The sequence below is a fragment of the Dermochelys coriacea genome, chromosome 7, assembly GCF_009764565.3.
Source record: "Dermochelys coriacea isolate rDerCor1 chromosome 7, rDerCor1.pri.v4, whole genome shotgun sequence".
Taxonomy (NCBI): domain Eukaryota; kingdom Metazoa; phylum Chordata; order Testudines; family Dermochelyidae; genus Dermochelys; species Dermochelys coriacea.
In genome coordinates this window covers 31042968-31060918 of record NC_050074.1, presented here as the reverse complement: position 1 = coordinate 31060918, position 17951 = coordinate 31042968, and the positions used below count along the sequence as shown (strand labels likewise).

The window sequence follows — 17951 nt, the reverse complement described above, 5'->3', positions numbered from 1 at the left end:
CCCGCCCCGGGTTCATGAGCCTGCCCGCACCGACCACCCCGTCAATCTCCCCGCGAGCGGGGCGACTGGGGTGTGGTCGCTGGGGTGGGGGCACAGGGGAGTGCAGAGGCGGTGGGGGGCACTGGGCTGGGGGGAGTGACAGGGCGGGTGCAAGGGTTCTGGGCGGCTGTTCGGGGGGTCACTGGGGTGGGGGCGCTTCGTTTGCCCATAGCTAAGATGGCGGCAGGAAGTGGCGCTCTCGCCGACCTCGCGTCTCGTTCTCTATGATTCGCTTCACGCCGCTTGCGCGGGGGCGGAGCCGTCTCCTGCGTGGGGGTGGGGAAAGTTACGCACTTTGCGCAGCTAGTCGCTGCCGGCCGCTGTCATCGCCGCAGCGGCTGGGGCCGGGGAACCCAGGCGTCCGAGGACTCTAAGGCGGGGGTCTCTTAGTGGGAGGCGGTGAGGGACCCTGGCGTCCGAGGACCCGGGGGAGGGAAAAGGGAGTGGGGGAGCGCTAGGGGACCCCCAAATTGGGGGTACGTTGAGGGACCCTTTGAAGAGGATACGCCACTGGGGTGGGTCGGGGGACCCAGGAGTCCGGGCACCTTCGTGCTGGGGCGCAGCGGGAGGGGAGCCCCTAAGTGAGGACCCCCAGGCTTGGGAGAAGGAGTGGGGGACTCTGTAACCTGGAGACCCTTGTGGGAAGGGGACCCTGGTGTCTAGTGAGGCTGGGGAGGGGGCAGAGAAGAGCCCCATAGAACAAGGAAGGTATTAGGGTTGGGGGCGGTCCCCTCACCCCCGGCAGGCCCAAGCCCTCCGTATCGCCCTTTAACCTGGGCTGCCCCCTCTCCCCCCATGAAGCAGCCTGAGCCTGCCCGGCCCCCCCTGGCCTCTCTTGCCCAAGGACTTTTCCCCTTCCTGTGGGGGAGGCTGTGATGCCCACAGCCGGTGCTGCTATTGGGGAACTGTCGTGGGGGGGGTGTCCAGGGTGGGCTGGAACCCCCCCCTCCACATACATCCACGGGAGCTGGTTCTCCATCCCTGCATGCAGGACTCCGCACTTCGGAAAGGGAATTGATCTCTTGACACGCTGTTGCCCCCCATAGCAGCAGTACCCCCAGCCCAGGACACATTGTGCCCCCCATAGCACTGGCGCCCCCAGCCCAAGACAGACAGATTTCCCCTAGGGAAATACCCCAGGACAAGCTGTGCCCCCAGCAATAGCACCCCTCAGCCCAGGATAAACTGTTTCTCGCTGTAGTAGGGCATCCCCTTTGGTCCCTCAAACCCACTCTGCTACAATCCACATCCTCCTGGCACCTTTCTTTCTCCATACCAGCCTTGCTATATCCTCCCCCAGCTCTCAGGGGATGCCTCCCCTCATAGCCCTCTTCTAGTTGGGGCCTCCGTACTCTCCCCTCAAAGAGAGGGCTGGGAATGGAGCAAGCTGCCAGCAATCTGACGGTGATTGTGCCAGCCCAGCGCCTGACGCCAGCTTTCCCCCCGGCAGTCAAGCTGGGGCTCACGGCGCTGTACACAGCGCTGTATGCTCTGCTCTTCCTCTCAGTCTATGCCCAGCTGTGGCTGGTGCTGCTCTACCGGCACAAGAAGCTCAGCTATCAGACCGTCTTCCTCTTCCTCTGCCTGCTCTGGGCCACCCTCCGCACCACACTTTTCTCCTTCTACTTCAAGAACACTCTCAAGGCCAACCAGCTGGGCCCCTTCCTCTACTGGCTGCTCTACTGCTGCCCTGTCTGCCTCCAGTTCTTCACCTTGACGCTCATGAATCTCTACTTTGCCCAGGTAATCAGGTTGACAGGGGGTGGGGTGGTGCGGCACGGCTCAACCCTGTGAGTAAAAGCCATCAACTTAGGTTTCCGCACACCTGGCTTCACTTTTCCTTGCTTGGCGCTTCCCAGAGCTGGGGATGGAACTCAGGAGTGCTGGCTGCCAACCCTTTCTCTAACCACTATAACCCCACTCATCTGCCAAAGCTGCGGACAGAACCCAGGAGTCCTGGCTCCCGGCTCTAGCCCACTTGACCTAATTCCCCTCTCAGAGCTGAGGACAGAACCCAGTAATCCTGACTCCCAACCCCCTACCTGCTCTCTAACCCACTAGTCCCCAATCCCTTCATATGCTGCTTGCGTAAATATATGTGGAGGTGTCCAGATACCCCAGTGATGGGATCAGAGGAGTGTCCAGACTCCAGAGAGTTGTGTCCTGCTATGCTGAGTGCCTGGTTCCTGCCCCATGGAGAGGACTCCAACATGGGCCATAAGATCAGTTGGGGGGGGCAGGGGGAGGGAGTGGGATGGAGGGAGGGGACTATCTGGCTGTGGGGTTGAGGAATGGGAAACAGGGCCTTTCCCCTCTAGGGGGCACTTGCACCAGTCAGTCCCTAGACAGGGTTGGGGGGCGGGGGACTGGCTTTTTGAGAGGTGTTAGGAATGAGATATGAGACATTTCCCCTCTAATGAAATCCTGGCATTAGTGGTGAGTCTTGTGGGGGATGAACAGGCCCCAGAGACCTAGCCTCTCTCCCTTTGGAGTGGAGGGGCTGCTGCTCTGGGGGGTTGCTGCTCTGCCCCAAATTTTTGCTGCATCCCCTGCTGACTCTGGTGCGCTCTGACCTCAGTTGGGTCTGGCTTGTTGGGAGCTGGGGAGCATGTTCTGTTTGCTGATGTTTTGCAACTCATCTCCCTTGGACTCTGCCTCCTCAGCCATGCTGCGAGCGGCATGCACTGGTGGAGGGGGGCCTGTTCGGCTGTGACCCTAACTCTGCCCCCCTTCCCTAGGTGGTGTTCAAGGCTAAAGCTAAGTACCACCCGAACATGACCAAAGGGCTGTGAGTATCTCCCCACACTCCCCCCCGCCCCATATCCATGCGGTCACTTACAGGCCTTCCACGTCCCAAGTGGGGAATAGAACTCAGGTGTCCTGACACCCCCTCTCCCCACTGGAACCCACTACACCCCCACCCCTTCCAGACCCAGGGATAAAACCCAGAAATCACTCAGCTGAATTGGGGCCATCTCACTCGCAGCCTGGCTCCATTTCCCACATTTCCTGGTCCTGGTGGCTTTGGCCTAATGGGCATAGAGGCTCTGTGCCACCCCCCTTCCCTGGGCAGGGCTGGAACAAAGGCTGGTGGGGGGAGTGGGATTGGGCTGGCTCCCTGCGTGGGCACCTTCCCCCCCCAAGAGCATCCTCTGAGTGCAGCAGCAAAGCTGCTTAGGGGCTTGAGCTGGGGGGAAGGAGAGGGAAGCTGGAGAGATGAGGGAGGGGCAGGGATGGGAGACTGTGGTGGGGAGGGGAGCTGGGGAGAGTGGGAGGGGCAGGGAATGGAGTAGGAGAGCTGCATTGAGTGGAGCAGAGGGATCTGGGGAGGAGGGAGAGCTGTGCAGAGGGATCGGGTAAGGACGGGGCAGGGGAGCCGGTGGGGAGTGGAAGGGATCTGGTGGAGTGGATCTGCACCCCCACCACAGGGCAGGAGGGGAGCAGTACGTCTCCAGGCTGGCCCTCCAGTCTCAGTTTCTCCTGCAGGCTGGCTGTGCGGGGGGCCTGCCTGGGTGCCAGCCTGCTGTTCCTGGCAGTGAATGTGGCCTGTGCTTTTGTGGTGCGAATGGGGCGGGCCGAGCCCTGGGCCGTGGTGCTGACCCGGGTCCTCATCAACGACTCACTCTTTGTGCTGGGCGCGATCACCTTGGCGCTCTGCCTCTGCCTCGTGGCTCGCGGCTCACCAAGCACCAGCCTCTACCTGCAGGCCAAGGTGGGACTCATCCTTCTGCTCTAGGGAGCGCTGGCTCCAATCCAGCCCCAGAGCCGGGGCACTGGCTGGCTCAGGGGGTTAGGGATGGAATACGGGGCGCTTCACCTCTCGTAGGCGCTGGCTCCAATCTGACCCCCGGGTGGGGGGGAATGGGACATGGAGCTTACCTCTAGGGGGTGCCACCTGGCACTGGCCAGAGACCATGCTACCTGGGTGGGTTTGGGGGGGCCCACAGGCCTGATAAGAGTCCTGTGGGAATGGGCTGGAGAGGTTGGGTCCCAGGAATGGTGCCTGCATCTGTCTCCCTCCCTCCCCAGGGCACCACAGTGTGTCAGACAGCAGCCATGGGTGGCACCATGGTGCTGCTGCACGCCAGCCGTGCCTGCTACAACCTGGTGGCTCTGGCGTTGAGTTCCCACACTCGGCTGGACTCCTTCGACTACGACTGGTACAATGTTTCGGACCAGGTCAGTGCAGACAGGGGACGGACTTCCAGGGAGCGGGGTGGCACCGATGGAGAGGCGGAGGGGGGGGGCTGCAAGGTGTTGCGGGGTGGAGATGGCGGAGCCAGGGGAGTGAGTGGCTCCAGAGGGCTGGGGGGATGGTGCATGTGAGGGATAGTTGGGGGGAGGCTCTAGGACTTGGTGGAGGGTGTGGTTCAGAACAATTAGGTGACTCGGTGGGGCTGCCCTTCCATGGGGACTGGTGTCTCTAGCTCTTTGTTTGGGGGAGTTGGGCACAATCTCTCCCCCGCTGTTTGCTCTCTGTCCTTGGGGGCCAGCACCTCAGCCTTTCTGCAGAGCCCTGTTTTGGCTGGTGAAGATTTAGGGGGCACCCAGGGCTGGTGGCCAGACTCCCAAAGGAATCTGAATTGTCTCCCCCAACCCCTCCAGGCGGATCTGATTACTGACTTGGGGGACCAAGGATACCTGGTCTTTGGCCTCATCCTCTTCGTGTGGGAGCTGCTGCCAACTGCCCTGCTGGTGGGCTTCTTCCGGGTGCACCGCCCACCCCAGGACCTGGTGAGTGGGGCAGCGGGAGCACAGGATTGTGGGAGTGGAGCAGGGCCTGCTGGGTTAATTCTGGAGGAATAACTGGACACAGAGAATCAAAGATGTTTGCATGACCCTGGCACTATCCAGCTCTAACCAAGGTTTAATTGGGGTTTTGAGTACAGAGACCTTGGTCTGCTCAGCCCCATAGCAGCCACCCCATTAAACACCCTGTGAACCTTGGGTGCCACATACAGATAAAGGAGGCGAATCAGTGAAAGTGTTTGAAATGTGAAGAGGCCAGACTTGTAACTGCAGCCCTTGTGCCCGTTCCCCTCATGGGGGAGTTTCTGGAAGGGCAACACCCATCTGGCGGCCTCTGAGGTGCCAGTAAAGGTGCAATAATGTCCCGTGGTGGGGAGCAGAAATTAGTTCAGACAGGTTGGGCTGGCGTCGTTGCTAAGGTCCCACCCTGGTCCCTAGAAAACAAAACAAGACAAACAAACAGTAGGAAATTTAAACTCCTGGCCAAGTGAGAAACGTGCCCTCTGTGGAGCTGACTTTCACCTGCAGCCTCTCTGCTGGAGAAACACAGGCTGGGCACAGGGCCCCCCCAGCTGCTCCGGACTCCTCAGGGCACTGCTTTGAGCTGAGGTGTATGGCAGAGTTGCAAAATATGCAGTGTGGGCTGGCTAAGCCAGACGCTTATTAGACAGGAGGCATAAGGAGAGGGCGGGGAAAGAGAAGAAATAACGGGGAAGGGGGAGAGGAGAAGGACGCATGAGGTGGGGTGACAGTCTGTCTCCCAGGAGGTGTTTGGATTTAATAAATCTGGTGGAGATGTCATCTGGGTCCGTCTTTGGTCCGGTCTGATGAAAGCATCTCCTAGGGTCAGGATGACAAAGGCCCAACGGTGTCATGGTGGATCCAGAGGTCCCAGGAGATGGGAGAGCAGCCAGCCTCTTTTCCTGATCTCCTGTCTCAGTCCCTTGGTGTTATCAGCCTGTTTTCCCCATCCCCAAAGTCTTTTCTTTGAAGGGCCCCAGAAGGAAGTGAGGTCAGGACAGCCCAGCCCCTCGATATTTTGTCCACCAGTTAGGCCTAATTTCCAACATACCCATTTTGGTGCCTTGATTTCTGGGCCGACAAGTCTTTTGTTTAGCAGCCCTTGTGTTAAATCTGTTGGTCTACTACTCCGTTTACTCCTTTCCCGTCAGCGTTTGCTGGCCCCAGCTCTTGGGACGTGTTCTGAGCTTGCGCTCCCTTCTCGCAGTCAGGGTGGGTTTGCAGTTCTACTTATTACGCCAGGCTGAGGAGGAGGAGGCGTAGCCTGCTGAGATGTCAGTTAGTAGCTTCTGGGTCAGGAAGGCCCCCGCCCCCGTGTGCCGCCCAGCAATGGGAGATTCCCCAGCCCCCTCCTCATGGCACAGCTGTGCTGACGCAATATAGGGGATCCTCCTCCTCTGTGGAGCAGGAGTGTTACGGCAGGTGGGGGCAGGTCTGATAGGAGTGGGGGACCCCCACAAGGTGTCGCAGGCCTCAGTCTGGTTGGGGGGGATCTACGCAAACACCCCCTCACAGAACAGCCCTTGCCCTGTGGGTCAGCCTGGTGGGTTGCAACCACCTGAGGAAGGGGGAGGGCTGTGAAGAGAAACCTGGCCTCCCCCATCCAGTAATAGCCTCTCTCTTCTCTCCTCCGCCCCCGGCAGAGTGCCAATCACATCATCAATGGGCAGCTTGGGGGCTCCCGGTCCTACTTCTTCGACCACCCCGGGCAATACGAGAACGAGGGGCCCCCCCGCAGGAAGGGAAGCAGGTAACCCCCCCCGACCTTCCACTCCCCCAGGCAGTACCAGAGTGAGCCCCTCCCCGGGAGAGCAGCAGGTAACACCCCCTGGGGGGAGGCTAAATGGGTGGGGATGGAGCCCCAGGGTCCTCCTCCCTCCATTGGGGTTTAAGGCTCCTGGAGGAGAACTGACCCCCAGTGGGGTCTCACTGCTGGGGTGCTGGAGCACTGCATGCTGGGAGCTAACCCCTCTGGATTTGTGCCTGCTGGGGCTCTGCTTGGGGTGGGGTGGGGCTGATGGGGGGGACCCTGTTCGGGGAGTGGGATGGGGGGATGGTACTCTGGGGGTGGATGCCCCACCCCATGTAACCCCCCCTCCTCTCTGCCTTGCAGCTTGGCAGGCCGACTGGGCAGCAGCAGCTGGTATGGAGCCATTGGCCGGACTGGGAGGGATCCGGACTGGCTGGGGGGGCAGCCCCCCACAACCCCCCTGCTCTTCTCCCAGGTCACTGTGCAGGCCAGCCACCACCACAGCCTTTACTCCACCCCACAAACCTAGGTGCGCCCCCCTCCACCCCGTGCGTCACAGGAGGACGCTGGTGAAATGGGGGCATGAGGACTCGGCAGTGTGGAGGGCAGGGGGATGTGGAGGGATGAGTTCTGAGGGTAGGAAGTGGAGGGGACCCAGCTCTGTGCATCCTCCAGCTAAACGTCCTCCACCCAAACAGCGCCCCCCCACCCCCCGCATTGCACAGGGATGGCTCTGGCACCACCCCACACGCTGCAGCCTCTGAGGGCGCAGGCCAGTTTGGGCAGGGATCCCAGTGTCCACCCGTGGGACAAAGGAAGAATGGACTGTCCCCTCCCTCTGCCACTGAATGTGCTGGAGCATTGCATGTCAGGAGTTCCCCCTCTGGATTCATGCCTGCAGCTGAACCATCCCTGGGGGGGTCACGCTGTCGTGGGGTGCCAGACTATGGCTCAGGTGCCAGTTCGTACCCTCCGATGCACGCCAGCTCCGGGCTCCTCTGAGAGCTCTCCCCAGCGCTGCCCTCACACCCCAAGGCTTTGGTGCTGTCCTGTCCCTCCACCCCAGGCTCAATAAAAGGTTTGTGTTTGTGGCACAGCCTCTGTGTGTGGCTTTTGTGGGTGCGGGGAGCCAGGACTACTTGGTTGTTCCCAGCTTGGGGAGAGTGGAGTCTAGTGAATAGAGTGGGTTGGGGCTGGGAGCCAGGACTCCTGGGTTCTGTTCCAAGTTCTGGGAGGGGGAGTGGGGTCTAGTGGTTAGAATAGAGTGGGGGCTGGGAGCCAGGACTCCTGGGTTCTGTTCCAAGCTCTGCTACAGACTGCATGAGCTGCAGCAGGTAGTTCCCCCCCCCCCGTTGGCTGGCACAAGCAATGTGTGTGACTGGGCTACATGGCTACCTTCACTCCTTGGACTTTAAACCCCCATCCTGATGGGGTTAATCAGCAACCTGTCCCCACATTGGCCCAGCATAGGTGGTTGGGATGGGGAAGAGAGCCATGCCCCTGTAACCCTCCCCACAGGGGGCTGGAGCTGCCTGTTAGTCAGGGAGGGGCATTGACCCCAGAGCTGCCCTGTATTTATTCCATCTCAGCCCCCCTTTATATTGCCCATCCTAATCATTTCTGCCCCTTGCCCTGCAGGAGTGGCACTGTTCCTCTTCCCCCGCAGGGCAGGTGCTGTTATCCTGCCTTCCCCTGCTAATCCCTCCATAAGCTGATCCACCCGTGTGCTGCGCTAGAGCCAGCTCAGCCAGGCGCAGGGGTTAGAGGTCACCAAGGACCAACTCTTGCCCTAGTTTCTTGGATTCCGAGGCAAGCCCTGTCCCGGACACCTGGGTTCTCTGCCTGACTGAGGCCTGCCCCTTTCTCCATGTTTACCCCACACACTTTGGCAACGCCTAGCTCGATGCAGTTGCAGCACTTGCAATGGGGGCTGGAAGCCTGGACTCCTGGTTTTTATCTTGGCTCTCGGAGGGGAGAGGGTCATAACGGGTGTGCCTGGCCTTGATGTCTCAGAAAGCCAGCTTTGCCCCAAGCCCTCTGGGCCTAGCTGAACAAACACAGGCAGAATTCCCTCAGCCTCCTTGACCTTGCCCATTGTTCCAGCAGCCTCTGTAAAACCAGCTCCTCCTTATAACTGCTCTGGGCTGGCTTGCAGGGAGGATAACAAGGCCTAGCTGCTTCTGGGGGCGGGAGGTTCTGCTGGGTTCAAGCAGGGGGCACTGGGAGACAGGATGCCTGGGTTCCATTCTCTGCTCTCGGATGGGGTGGGGCAGCTGGTTGGAGTCCTGCAATAATAGCACAAGAGTGAAGGACTGGAAGGGAAATCTTGTTTGCAAGGGAAAGGGAGGGGGCGGGCTGGGGGCCTGGAATGGAGTTATCCCTATGAAAAACAGCACTTCCTGTGGCCCAGCACCTGCCCACCTGCTCCCTGTGACCCAGCACCTCCTGATGAGCCCTGCCCTGCTGCCTATGGCCCATCACCCCTTACCAGCCCTCCGGTCCCAACTCCCTGAGGTCCAGCACCCCCTGCTGAGCCCTGCCCCGCTCTCTACAGCCCAGCACCCTGCACTGACTGAGCCCTGCACCCTGCTCCTTATGGCCCAGTGCTCCCTGCCAAGCCCTACCCTGCTCCCTGGGGCCCAGCACCCCCTGTTGAGACCCTGCCCTGCTCCTTGCAGCCCAGCGCCCCTGTTGAGCTCCTGTCCCACTCCCTGTGGCCCAGTGCCCCCCGCCAAGCCCTACCCCACTCCCTGCAACCCAGTGCCTCTCCCCCCCAACGAGGCCTGCCCCACTCCCTGTGACCGAGTGCCCTCTGCTGAGTTCCCGACCCGCTTCCTGAGGCTCAGCGCCACCATCCCACCTCAAGCCTTGTTCCCTGTGGCCCAGCGCCCTCTGCTGAGCCTGCTCCTTACAGCCCAGTGTCCCCTACTGAGCCCCTACCCTACTTCTTGCGGCCCAGTGCCCCCTGCCAAGTGCCCACTCTGCTCCCTACAGCCCAGCGCCCCCAACCCCTCTCCCTGTGGCCCAGCGCCCCCTAGTGCTCTGACTCTCTCTGGGCTGTGATGCCTAATCCCTGCTAATCCCTGTTCCATCCCGGCAGTGTCTGTCCTTGGAGCAAGCTGGAGGGGCCTGGCCCTGGGCAGGGGAGAGGGCGCCATGAGCTGGCTGGGCGAGGCTTGGCAGGAGGGGCTGTCGGCACGGGCACTGCAGGGGGTGAGGGAGCTGGAGCAGCGCCTGGAGTGGGCCAACAAGGAGCGGCTCCAGAAGCAGGCACAGCTGGACACACTGGAGGCCTCGCTACACAAGCAGAGGCAGAAGGTATATGAGTAGCCCCCACACCCATCCTCACCCTGCTGGGGGGTGGCACTCAGGGAGGGCAGCCCGTGGCTCCCAGCAGGCCAAGCACCAGTATGGCTGAGTCAGTGGCCGTGCTGCAGGGCATTCGCCCATGCCCCCTGAGCCAGCCAGTTCTCCCCGCCCTGGGCCAGAGTAGAGTTCGTGTCTCCATGCCCACCTCATGCTCCCACCCGGTGCACTCACCTCTGGGCTGTGCACTCTTGGGCCTCTCCCCCTGGCTTTGCACACTCACACCCCATTCCTTGTAGCACGAGGAGGAGCGTGGCACATGGGTGCTGCTGGCTCGGGAGCGGCGGGACCTGGCTGAGGCCTGCGAGCAGCAGGAGCGTGAGCACCAGCAACTGAGCCGGGAGCTCCAGGCCAAGGGGGCGCAGCTGAGCCAGCTGGAGGGGCAGCTGGGCCGGGCCGCTCAGCGCATTGAGGAGCTGGAGGAGGAGCTGCGGAGGTACCGGCTGGGGAAAGGGGATGCCAGTGAGACGATGGGGGTGTGTTAGAGGGCTGTGGTGCCAGGCACTGTGGGAGGGCACTGCCTGAGACAGGTGGGGGGACAGCACTAAGTGGGGTGCTGCCCAGGAGCAGGTGGAGGAAGTGCCCAGGGGTATCTAAAGGTCAGGGTTGGGTGTTGCCCAAGGGAAGGCGAGGGGATGTGTGGGTGCAGTAGGTGATATTGTTGGGGTAGGGATAGTATGATCTGTGGGTGGGGTGGGGGGGGGGGTGGGGAAAGGTGAGGGAATCTGGGAAGTACAGTGTTGGGATAGTGGTGGCAGAGTGAGAGTGGGGGAGGGTGCCCAGGGAATGACAAGGGGCATCACAGAGAGGGGTTTGTGGTGTTGGGGTTGGGGAATGCTGTGCAGGGTGCGGGATGGGGTTGAGTGAAGTAGAGTTGGGGTGAGGGGCACCGGGGGAGCTATGGGGCTGAGGGCACTGGGGCTGGGTATGAGGGGGCACTGGGCAAGCAGCACTAATCTCTCTCTGGGGTCCCCCAGGTGCCAGGCAGAGTTGGATAACCTGCGGTCAAGCACCCACCTGACCCATTGCTGGGCCCCCTGGAAGGAAGGTAAGGAGGTTAGCAGGGAGGGGGGCTCATTCCCGTCCCAGGCTGATGGGGAATTAGAGCTTGTGGTAGACTGTTGAGGAGGGGGCGGGGGGGAACAGTCGGACCCCCTTGTGGGGTTGGTCATTGGCCCTGCAGAGCTGACCAGGTCTGTCTCCCCACAGGGGCTGAACTGGGCACTTGGGAGCAAAATCCCAGACTAGAGAACAGACCCCGAACACCCAGCATGAGAGTGAGTACAGAGGGTGCCCCTCAACCCCAACCTCCAGCCCCCACCATCCCATCCCAGGCTCCCCCACCTCCAGCTCGGCCAGTGTCCCTCAATCCTGACTCCCAGCCCCAGGCTCCCCCACGCCAGCTCTGCCAATGCTCCTCAATCCCAACCTGCAGCCCCCTGGTATCCCAGGCCTGAGTTCTCCCACTTCAGTCTGCTGGTGCCCCTCACTCCTGAGCTGCAGCCCCTGCCCTATACAACTGGGGTGCATTTAGTAAAGGCCTGTATCCCTCACCCCTGTATCGCCCCTTCTCCAGTTGCAGCCCAGCAGCCCCAAGTTGGGGGAGGAGCCGCTCATACATCAAGGGGCTGCCTGGCACAGTGTCCCTCCTGGTGGCCCTGCCCCCACAGAAGACAGTCAGAGGATCCCATCCCCTAGGGAGGAACCTAGAGAGGAGAATGCAGGTAAATTTGCAATGAGGTTGGGAGAGACTTTTCAGGCCCAACCTAGCTATGGCAGTTTCTCCTCGTAAGCAGGTCACCAAGCCCGCCAACCTGACCCTGCCCTCCCTATAGTGGGGATCAGGATGGGTCCTGGGAAGGGTTGGGGCAGGGGAAGGGCATTAGGGGAAACCCTCCTGTTCTCTCCCCTGAGATCCAGGCTGATCTCCAGGTCCTGAGAGTGAAGCATTCTGGGTAACTTGGTTACGTAGGGGTTGGTGTCCAGTCTGGAGGGAATGCAGAGAGCTGGTTGAGGACTGCAGGGGGAGCTGGGCTCAAGACCTATACAGGGGTGGGGAGGGTGCCGTGTCCAGGGTCTGCACAGGAGAGAACTGGGGCTGGTGTCCAGTAATGGCTGGGGAGGGGGATGAGCCAAGGGCTGCGGCGGGGGTGGGAGGAATTAGACTCAAAGACTGTGGGGCCAAGGCAGTCCTTGGTGCCAGTGGTGGAAGCGCACACAGCTCATGATGGTGGAAGAGGGCAATGGTCCCAGGCCATTGAGGGCAGCAGTGCTATTTCTCACCCCTACCCTCTCCCCGGCAGGGCCGGGGCGCGGACCCCCTGACATGGAGGCCTGGGAGTTGAGGGGAGAACTGCAGTCAGTGCAGCGGGAGTTGGCCCAGTGCACAGAGCAGCGTAACCAGGCAGTCGCTAAGGTGAGCATGGAAGAGTCGAGAGGGAAAATGGGTTAGCCTCATACTGGGTGGGAAGGGCCACTTGGGGGCTCATGGAACGGCTGCAGGGTGCTGTACCGCCTGCTGCTCCTGGGGGGACATGGAACTGCTGCAGGGTGCGGTACTCCTTGCTGCCATGGAGGTGGGGGGGTGCATGGAGATGCTGCAGGGTGCGGTACTGACTGATGCCACGAGGTGGGGCTCTAGTCCTTGGAGCACAGGGGCTGCAGGGATCAGAGTGGGGGGGCCTAGGGCAGAGGATGCAGGTCTCAGTGGCGCTGTGCAGGCCCTCTCAGAGGTCCAGAGAGGCCCCAGGGCCACTTCCAGCTTTTGAGGCCCCTAGCTGTAATAAAAATAAAAAATTACGACACATGGTCTAATCTTGTCTCATCAGAACTGATATATTTTTATTAATATTTATGAACATTTTTTATTCTTTGATATGACAAAATCCATATCAGTTAACAAAAACATTCTTTTACCAAATCACATCTCTTATTTGCTTAAATCTGCAGCTCTAAGCTGAGAGAGTGTCATGTTTTGGTCTGACAGGGATGTGCATAAAAACAAGTTGCGAAACTTATCAAATGCCAAAAAATTAACAAGTGTCTAAATTTGAGGCCCACTTTGAGCTTGGGGCCCAGGCCAAATGGCCCTCCTGGCTCCCTCTCTGATTGGTCCTGGCGCTATGAGGGAGCCCCACAGGGGAGGGATCACACCCCTCTTCATCCCCCCACACATATTCCTGCTGCAGGTCCGTCTGTCTCCCCCCCCCAGCTATGGTGAACAAGCAGGACACTGGTACCTCTGGAGGGGCTAGGTGAGGGATGTAGCCCTTGGGGTGTTGGTTCTCCATGGGTGGCATGGAGCCATTCGAGAGCTTGCCCAAGTCTGACACGTTGTTCTCCCCCAGGTGAGTGCCCTGGAACGGCGGGTGCAGCAGCTGTTGGAGGAGTTGAGGAGCCAGATGCAGAGAGCAGGGGCCGCGCAGCGCCGCCTGGAGCAGCAGGAAAGGGAACACCGGCAGGTGGGAGAACCTCTTCTGCATCACAATCCCCCCACAACTTGGCACAGGCCCCTCATCCCATCCCCACCTCTCAGTCCCTCCCCCGCACCTGGCACAACACATCCTTCCCAACAGTAGCCTGCCACCCTCCTCCCTTCCCTTCAGCCCCTGACCCTACCGCACCAATCCCCCTTCTGGGGCTACAGCCCCCACACTGCTGTGGCCAGCCACCCCCCCACACACCCAAGTGCTTCCCCAGCCCAGAACAGCCTTACAAGGGGGCCCGAGGCTGAGCCCCCACTCACCACAGGGGGGCCCCTTGGATCCCCTCCACCCCCACTTGGGGCTCCAGTGGTTGTGATGATGCATACCACCCCGTCTGTTGCAGGAGCTGGTGGAGCTGGAGAGGCACCATCGGGAAGTGCTGGAGCAGCAGGGTACCCAGTCAGACATCCCTGCCCCCCCCCACCACCCACCAAATAAGGTGAGGAGGGTGTTGGTGCCAAGGGGCAGAAGGGTCCCAGCATCCTGTGGCGGGGAAAGGCCCATATCCCATTTCTCACCCTGCCCTGTCAGAGCCCACCTCACTCACACACCTGTCTTCAGCAGGGCCTGGGGGGATCAGAGCGGGAGCGGCACCCCCCAGGCTGTGTCCGGCACAGCCTCAGCACCTCCCGGCTGGAGCGGGTGCCCGAGAAACGAGGGGCAGCTGGGAAGGTCAGAGGTGAGATGTGGGAGTGGGGTAAGGGTGAGGCTGGAAAGCGAAAGACAGGGCCTGGGGAAAGCAGGGGTCAGAGGTGGGGGGAGGAGGGGATGCTGAAAGGAGGGCAGTGGACAAGGTTGGGTGTTTGGCCCTCTGGGTTTGGGGGTCCAGCCTGAGGCTGTGGCGGGGGTGGGGGCCCTGCAGGGGAGTACGTGTATGGGTGGGAGGGGTGGTGTCTGTGAGTATGGGGGTTTTGAAGCGGGGCTGGGTGTGTGTCTCAGGGACCATGGGGGGCCTCAGGGGAGGTCTGGGGGTCTCTCTGTACCCTGCACCAGCCCAGTGTGGGCTCAGGGGAGCCCCCTGGCACCTTGTCCCCCTAACCGCTCCCTCTCTGCTCTGTTTGCCTTTCCCCCAGGTTCCTCAGCACAGGGTCCCCGAGCCGTGGGCAGGCTGGTGCCCAGTGGGGAGCGGGGCCGGGAGCCAGAGCCCCACCCAGAGCTGCAGGCCCTGAGGGCTGAGGTGTTGGGGCTGCGCCGGCGCCTAGCTGCCTCTGAGAGCCTGCGCAAGGGGTTGCTGGAAACCTGCTGGCAGCTGCACCAAGGCGCCCGGGACTTGGCTGGGGAGCGCTGGGCACTGGCCGAGATGCTGCCGGCCCAGGATGCCACCATGCAGCACAAGGAGGATCCCCAGGAGCTGCGAGGGGCACCAGGGCCCAGCCTGGCCAAAGGGGAGGGGAGGGAACTGCAGGCCCTGGCAGTGGAGTTGGAGGCTCAGGTCTGGGGGGCACCAGGGCCCGGCCTGCCTCGGGGGGATGCTCAGGAGGTGGGGGAGCTGCAGGTGCTGCGGGGGGCGCTGAGGGCCCTGGCCCTGGGCAAGGCTGAGGCAGAGGCTCAGGCCCAGGAGCGGCTGCGGCGGCTCCAGGAGACATTGGGGTTGCAGACAGAGCGGCTGGCACGGGCCTGTGAGGCCCAGAGCCAGCATGTGGCAGGGCTGCTGATGGAGGGGTATGAGCGGGAGCGGGAGCTGGAGCGCCTGAGCCAGGCGCTGGGGGAAGCGGGCTGGGTCCGCGGGCTGCTGGAGGCTGAGGTGGGGCACCTGCGGGTGCTGCTGGGTGGGGAGACGCCTCCCACCCCTCTCCCTGAGCCGCCCCCCACAGTCCCAGAGGCCGGCCCCCCTGAGCTGCCCCCCACAGTCCCAGAGGCTGGCCCCCCTGAGCTGCCCCCCACAGTCCCAGAGCCTGGACCCCCTGAGTTGCCCCCCACAGTCCCAGAGCCCGGCTCACATGAGTTGCCCCCCACAGTCCCAGAGCCCGGCTCACATGAGTTGCCCCCCACAATCCCAGAGTCCAGCCCCCCTGAACCGCCTGCCACCAGCTCTGCTGAGCTGCCCCCCACAGTCCCAGAGCCCAGGCCTGCTGAGCTGCCCCCCACAGTCCCAGAGCCCAGCCCCCCTGAGTTGCCCCCCACAATCCCAGAGTCCAGCCCCCCCTGAGCTGCCTGCCACCAGCTCCGCTGAGTCGCCCCCCACAGTCCCAGAGCCCAGCCCCGCTGAGCTGCCCCTGACAGATCCAGAGCCCGGCCCCCCTGAGTTGCCCCCCACAATCCCAGAGTTCAGCCCTCCTGAGCTGCCTGCCACCAGCTCCGCTGAGCCACCCCCCACAGTCCCAGAGACCAGCCCCGCTGAGGTGCCCCCCACAGTCCCAGAGCCCGGCCTCCCTGAGTTGCCCCCCACAGTCCCAGAGTCCAGTCCCCCTGGGCTGCCTGCCACCAGCTCCGCTGAGCTGCGTCCCAGAGTCCAACCCTCCTGAGCCATCCCCCACAGACCCAGAGCCCAGCCCCCCTGAGTCGCTCCCCACAGTCCCAGAGCTCAGCCCACAGTCCCGGAGCCACTTACCACCATCCCCTCTAAGCTGCCTCCCATAGCCCCAGAGTCTGGCCCTCCAAGGTTGGCCGCCCCCACCTCTGCTGAGCTGCCCCTTCCCCCGGAGTTGCCTCTCAGTGCCCTGGAGTTGGCTGTGGTTAGCAGGATGTGGGATCCCTCCACAGACCTGCCCCTGCTGGCGGGGAAGCAGGCCTGGCACAGTGAGCGGGCACAGCTGCAGAATATCCTGTGGGAACTACAGAAGTCAACAGGCCAGGCTGGAGTGCAGGAGCAGGTGAGTGAGCTTGGGGTAGGGCAGTTCTCCGAATTCCCTCCGCCATGCACCCCTGCCTGATCTGCCTGACCCGGGGCTTCCTTGCCCCATGCCCCCAACTCGTATCCCAGGGTTCCCCTGCCCCATTCCCCCCAAACTTGGGTTCCCATACCCCCAACACATGGCTGCGTCACCCCTTCCAAAACACCTTTACTCTTCCTATGCCACAGCCCACCCCACCCCTTCCACTTTCTCAATGAGCCATCTGTCATCAGTGTCCTCCATCTTGGACCAAACTGGTCTTGGTGTCAACCCTCTCACCCCTTTGCCCCAGGGTCAGGCTGGGGTTCTCTGGGGCTGAACCCTGCTCTCACTGGGGTAACAGGATCTGTCTCCTTTCTCTTTCCCCACCCCCGTCTCTTCCCAGCTGGAGGAGGTGCTGTCCCGTCTGCTGCAGGAGAACCGGGCCCTGCAGGCCGAGCTGACGCTGTGGTAATCTCATGCCCGAGAGGATTGTACCATGCCTGCCACTGGAGATGGACAAAACCAGGGGCCCTCAGCCACCCCCACTGCAGCGCCCCTAGGGGACAGAGGCCAGGAGGACCTTGCTTATGGTAAGGGGGGGGACATGGAGCGTTGGCTCGTTTTGGTGGCTGAGATCAGTGCTTTTGCCCCGACTCTGCAAGGGAAGGGGGCTGGGCATCAATGGGGTGCACTGCCTTTCGGAAGGAGGAGTGGCACCTGCCTGCAAGTCAGAGGCAGGGGCCTGGGCAGTTGTGCGAATCATGGGGGAGAGAGAGCTCTGGGTACTTGGGGAGGGTCATTGGAGAAAGGGGGGTCATGGGTGGAGGCCCAGGCATCGGGGGGTCATGGGAGCAGACCCCTAATCTGTATCCCTGTCTCGCTTTCTCAGTTCTCTGGACTGCCTGGCTGGGGACGCAGGATGCCCAGACCCAGACAGAGGGGCCGGCGCGCCGCAGGGAGCTCATCTCCGCGGCCTTCAACCACACTCAGAATGAGCCCTATGGGCTGCCTGAGGTCATCATGAAAGGTGCGTGCTGGGTGGCTGGACCAGGCACATGGTCCAGGCACTGCCCATGTCTGGGGGTGTTGATGTGTGGGGGGCAGTTCAGGGAGTTATGGGATGGGCAGCATTTGAGGGGCACTATGGGGCAGGTTATGGAGCAGAGGGATTCGGGGAGGAGGGGCAGAGGAGCAGCAGACTGACGGGGGTATAGAGTGGAGGAGATTCTGGGGGAGGTACAGAGCAGAGGGTTACAGGGCAGGGGAAGCCCCAATTTGGGAGGGTTAGTGCTAGGGGAGTAGGGGGAGGCATCCCAGATTGTGCCTACATGAGAGTCCTGTACACCCCCCGCTACCTGCAGCCAGTGACCATGCCCAGGCTCGGCTAGGAATTCTTCCCCCCGCCCCCTTGCCGCCCCGGTTGATTTTCCATCCTGCTCAGCAGCTCTGAGCTCTGCAAGGAGGGGCAGGGGTGCAGTACTGATTCTGGCTCTGATCCATTCCCAGGCAGCTGCCCTTCCCCCCAGCAGGACATTGGAGCGAGAGTGAAGGGGGGGGGGACCACTAGCAATGCTTCCAGCCCCCAGGGAGTGAGAGATTGGGACCCAGGTGTCTGGGATGGGGGCTCACTCCTAGCAGAGCTCAGCCCACACGTTACTCAGTCCCAATCTCACTCTGTGCCTCACCCACAGGTTTTGCCAACATCCCCTCCGGCCCCTACTGCCC

The 17951-nt window shown here is 61.9% G+C and overlaps 2 protein-coding genes across 2 annotated transcripts; both read left to right on the top strand.

The window, feature by feature from the left end:
* The first annotated feature begins 52 nt into the window (after window positions 1–52).
* GPR137 (G protein-coupled receptor 137) lies at window positions 53–7650 on the top strand. The gene is made up of 7 exons (XM_038409652.2): window positions 53–1782; window positions 2778–2827; window positions 3526–3751; window positions 4069–4218; window positions 4645–4773; window positions 6453–6559; window positions 6923–7650. Exons 1-7 carry the CDS (start codon window positions 1417–1419, stop codon window positions 7086–7088), a joined length of 1194 nt encoding a protein of 397 aa, XP_038265580.1. The 5' UTR covers window positions 53–1416; the 3' UTR covers window positions 7089–7650.
* Window positions 7651–9073: 1423 nt separating this feature from the next.
* Window positions 9074–15559, top strand: LOC119858446 (WW domain-binding protein 11-like). The gene is made up of 10 exons (XM_038409043.2): window positions 9074–9877; window positions 10165–10361; window positions 10903–10973; window positions 11135–11202; window positions 11502–11649; window positions 12229–12341; window positions 13273–13386; window positions 13754–13849; window positions 13975–14089; window positions 14484–15559. Exons 1-10 carry the CDS (start codon window positions 9716–9718, stop codon window positions 15557–15559), a joined length of 2160 nt encoding a protein of 719 aa, XP_038264971.1. The 5' UTR covers window positions 9074–9715.
* The last annotated feature ends 2392 nt before the right edge of the window (window positions 15560–17951 follow it).